Here is a 1,396-nt window from a genome sequence, read left to right on the forward strand (position 1 = left end):
GGCTCGGACAGTGAAATGCATTTTGAGTGCAACTAACACTGAATGGCTGTGTTTGTGTGCGTACTGTTCAGACTCTGACAGAGCCTGAAGACATCTCCATGTCGGACATCAGCCGGCAGCCAACCAGCCACCTGCCCGCCGCTGTAAGAACCCACCGATCATCCACCTCTTGATCTGTAGATGTGGCTGTGTCTGTTTCTTTTTTTTATATCAAGAAAATCCACCAAAAAAAAAGAAAAGAACAACACATTTACCCTAATGATGGATATTGTCTGTGTAGAAAAAGCCTGATGTAGCACATGTGGGTCATTTGTCGAGCAGGTAATTACAACTACACGACACTATTCACTACTTTTATGACTGTTTCAGGTGTTCTTTTTGCTGCTGTGAAGTCCACTCATAGTGTATCTTCAGTGTAATGCAATCATCAAAATCAACATTGATGGAAGTCTGTATACAGTAGATCGTATGACACGTTCCACTGCTGCCAAAATTCTAATTTTCTTCTCATTTCAAAACATTTTTCGTGTTGCAGTGACATGTTTAACTTATTACGACTACAAACAAAATTATTTTATTCCAACACAATGTTTTTAACGTCATAACAACATATCGTTTTATCCTCTCGTGCCCTAAAATGGTTGTTCTTGCACAACAGCAACGTATTTCATTAGAACAAATTCTCTTGATGAGTCGGTCTGTTATTATATCAAGAATGAGACCCAGTCAGGATGTTTGTATGTTTTATGGCTCTGGGCTGCTTTTGTACTCTTTTTGCAAAGCCTGAGTGTAATTATTGTGTGTTTTTAATGTCAGATTACATCAGTTACACTCAACAGGAAAAACACATGAAGCGCTTTCATGAGATCGGCCTCTGTGTTGTTAGAACAAGAGCCGCTTCTTCTTTATGTCGGCACAGTTGTGTAAGAAGGAAATTGTTTGGTAATACGAGAGCACAGAATCTAAAAAGAAATGTCACACGTCAAATTAAATCTACTTTTGTTTTAGGAAAGTAGACGCATCTATAATCTAAATAAAACCGTTAACATGCTGAAGTCATGATTACAGGAAATAGAGAAAATAGCATCGTTTAGGTTAATTTGTTTTTTAAAAAGAGAAAAAAAGTAGTTTTAGGGATTTTTTTCCTCTTTCCTATTACATTTTTTTAAAAAGTATTTTTGAAACACACAAAGATTTTAATAAAATTGAAAGAAAAGACTTTGAATTCATGTCTAATGTAAAATAACACTAAAATCTCTAAATTGTGAATGACCACAAAATTTCCCTTTGTTTAAAAAAAAATGTACATTTTGTGGATGGATAAAAATATGTTAAAATTTATTTGCAAATTTACGGCAATTTCACAGATATTTTTAATAGATAAGACAGTTAAATT

General features: G+C 34.7%; 1 protein-coding gene across 1 annotated transcript in view; it reads left to right on the plus strand.

Annotated features, from left to right (window-relative positions):
* The window catches only part of LOC103371172 (melanopsin-A-like), a 40,555-nt gene that overhangs the window by 32,848 nt on the left and 6,311 nt on the right, over nt 1-1,396 (plus strand). Inside the window, exon 10 of the mRNA XM_008300408.1 lies at nt 72-143. Within this exon, the coding sequence (XP_008298630.1) occupies nt 72-143 (72 nt within the window). The remainder of the gene's footprint in view (nt 1-71; nt 144-1,396) is intronic.

This window comes from Stegastes partitus, unplaced genomic scaffold, assembly GCF_000690725.1.
Source record: "Stegastes partitus isolate 25-593 unplaced genomic scaffold, Stegastes_partitus-1.0.2 Scaffold1536, whole genome shotgun sequence".
In the NCBI taxonomy this organism is placed as follows: Eukaryota; Metazoa; Chordata; class Actinopteri; family Pomacentridae; genus Stegastes; species Stegastes partitus.